The sequence below is a fragment of the Grampus griseus genome, assembly GCF_964374135.1.
Source record: "Grampus griseus genome assembly, chromosome: 1".
Taxonomy (NCBI): Eukaryota; Metazoa; Chordata; class Mammalia; order Artiodactyla; family Delphinidae; genus Grampus; species Grampus griseus.
In genome coordinates, this window is record NC_139017.1 from 76523716 (window position 1) to 76526165 (window position 2450).

Below are 2450 nucleotides of genomic sequence, written 5' to 3' on the forward strand. Positions count from 1 at the left end.
CCGCGACGGGAGAGGCCACAACAGTGAGAGGCCCGCGTACCGCAAAAAAAAAAAAAAAAAAAAAAAAAGTGGGAAACTTCACTTAAACGTTTGGATTTCTGGCTTCTCTTGAAAAATCAGATGGCCAGGTAACACTGTCTGGTAACTGCTGCCTGGAAATGAGCAGCCGTTGCCCTCTGCTTCCCAAATTCCACAGCCGTAGCTCTCCCATGGCATTCGAACAGGCGCACTTCACCAGTTTCAACCACCGGCCCTTACGTTTGGGATCCCTGATATATGTCACACGGTGTCTGCTAGGGAAGTGCTGGGGTGAAAAAGTTCAGCGGAGTTTGTGAGCTTGAGACAAGACTGGTGAAAAGCTATGAGACAATCACAATTCTGATTGGAAGGATTTCTATGGGGACATGGGGATGAAAGCAGAATTCCCTGTGGCATAGAGGGGCAGGGCAGTCATGAGACTGGGAACTTTGACGGGACAATGGGTTCATCTGGATAGCCTTTATATACGGGAAAGGCAGTTTCCTAGTTGTACGCCATGCACGGTTCTACCGCAGTGCCTGTCCAACTAGGGTGGGTGTGAGGGGAGGGACAGAAGACTCAAAGCATGTTGGCAACTTTAGGTTTCATCTTGCCATAGGTTAGCTCGGGTGTTTTCTTTTCTTTTTTCCTTTGGCACTGCTTCATACCGTTAGATCGTCTGACCTGGCCCGGCTGCTGGCTTTGCTCAGCCTGCTCAGGGGTCTGGTGTCATCCCCAGGCAGCTCCGGACACAGGGAAGGCGCCTTCTCAGGCGGCAGCCCCTGCTTTGATACCTTCTCAGGCGTCAGCTCTTGTTTCTCAACCTCCTTCCCCACTTCCGGGGTCTCCATTTTCTCCCCGTCCAGCACGGCCAGGGTCTCCTGGCCTTCCGTGCTCACTCTCTCTGCCTCCTGCCTGTTCTCTCCCACCTCTGGTTCTGCTTCCACCTCCGGTTCTGCTCCCGCCTCCGCAGGCTGCCCCTCCCCCTCCCCTTCCCCCTCCCCCTCCCCCTCCCGGGCTCCCACCTGAGCGTAGGAAGGCAGTGTCTCTTGGTAGGCCCTGGACAAGTCCCCTAGGGGCCCGGTGCCCATCTTCTCCTCGAATTGACTGAAAGGCTTGGCAGAAAGTGGGCTGGCCTCCACCATCCCAACCTCAGTAAAAGGGAAATAATGGGACACGATTTTCTCTTCTTCGAGGAGCTGGTAGCCCTTGGCCTTCTGGATGGAGGAGACAGCAATGGAGTGGAGGGACTTCTCAGGAATCTCCCCCAGGGGCTGCTCCACTGGCTTCTTGAAGGCCGATCGGATTCTCTTCAGGCCCAGGTAACTCACCTCCAGAATATTGAGGAGGAGGGACACAGAGGCCATGGCCAGCATGAACAGGATGAAGATGGTTTTCTCGGTGGGCCGTGACACAAAGCAGTCCACCACGTTGGGGCAGGGCCACCTGCTGCAGCGATAGAGAGGCAGGATCCGGAAACCGTACAGGAAGTAGTGGCCCACGATGAAGCCCACTTCAAAGAGGGTCTTGAAGATGATGTGGCAGACGTAGGTCCTCAGCACGGTCCCCTCCAGCCGGAACTTGGTGCCTTTGCTGCTGCTGCTGCCCTTCTTGATGCTGCCCTGGTCCGCTGGGACGGGCGACCTCTCGCCGCCGCCGTTGCCAGGCGACTGCTGGCACAGCTCCTCGGCCGCGCGCTCCTTGCGCTTCTCCTCCATGCGGATGTGGTGCACCGCGTGCCCCACGTACACCAGCGACGGCGTGGAGACGAAGATGATCTGCAGGACCCAGAGGCGGATGTGGGAGATGGGGAAGGCCTCGTCGTAGCAGACATTCTCGCAGCCTGGCTGCTGGGTGTTGCACACGAAGTCGGACTGCTCATCCCCCCACACGAGCTCCGCGGCCGTGCCAAGGATGAGGATCCGGAAGATGAAAAGCACCGTGAGCCACACGCGGCCGATGACCGTGGAGTGCTCATTCACCTCCTCCAGGATGTTCCCCAGGAAACTCCAGTCGCCCATGTCTCACCCACCTGGAGGAAGGAGAAGGCAAAGCTGAGCCGCTACAATGCAATCTCGACTCAGACTCTCTTTGCTAACTCTCAGGGTACCTCTCCTTCCTGAGTGACTGGCAAGGTCAACGGCGTAAACAGCATGTACTGAGTGCTTCCTCTGTGCAGACTAGTATTAGGGAACGAAAGAAGCATAAAAGAATCTGCTTCCACTGGTTTCCTCATCTGTAAAATGGGTTCACTTCACAAGCTGCCTGAAAGGATAAATGAGGCAGTGTCTGTATAAGCCTTGAACTCCACCCCAAAATAAGGGTTCATTGTTGATCATAAATAGAAACCCATGGTTACATGGATTTAAATCAGAACCGTAAGCTGAACTGAGGTTCATGAGTCATAATGCTGAAGAAATATTCTAATCCAT

The 2450-nt window shown here is 55.1% G+C and overlaps 1 protein-coding gene across 1 annotated transcript; it reads right to left on the reverse strand.

The window, feature by feature from the left end:
• Positions 1-680: 680 nt before the first annotated feature.
• GJA8 (gap junction protein alpha 8) lies at positions 681-2039 on the reverse strand (the record flags this gene model as incomplete). Its single annotated transcript, XM_082651417.1, has 1 exon — positions 681-2039. One exon carries the CDS (start codon positions 2037-2039, stop codon positions 681-683), a length of 1359 nt encoding a protein of 452 aa, XP_082507543.1.
• Positions 2040-2450: the final 411 nt, after the last annotated feature.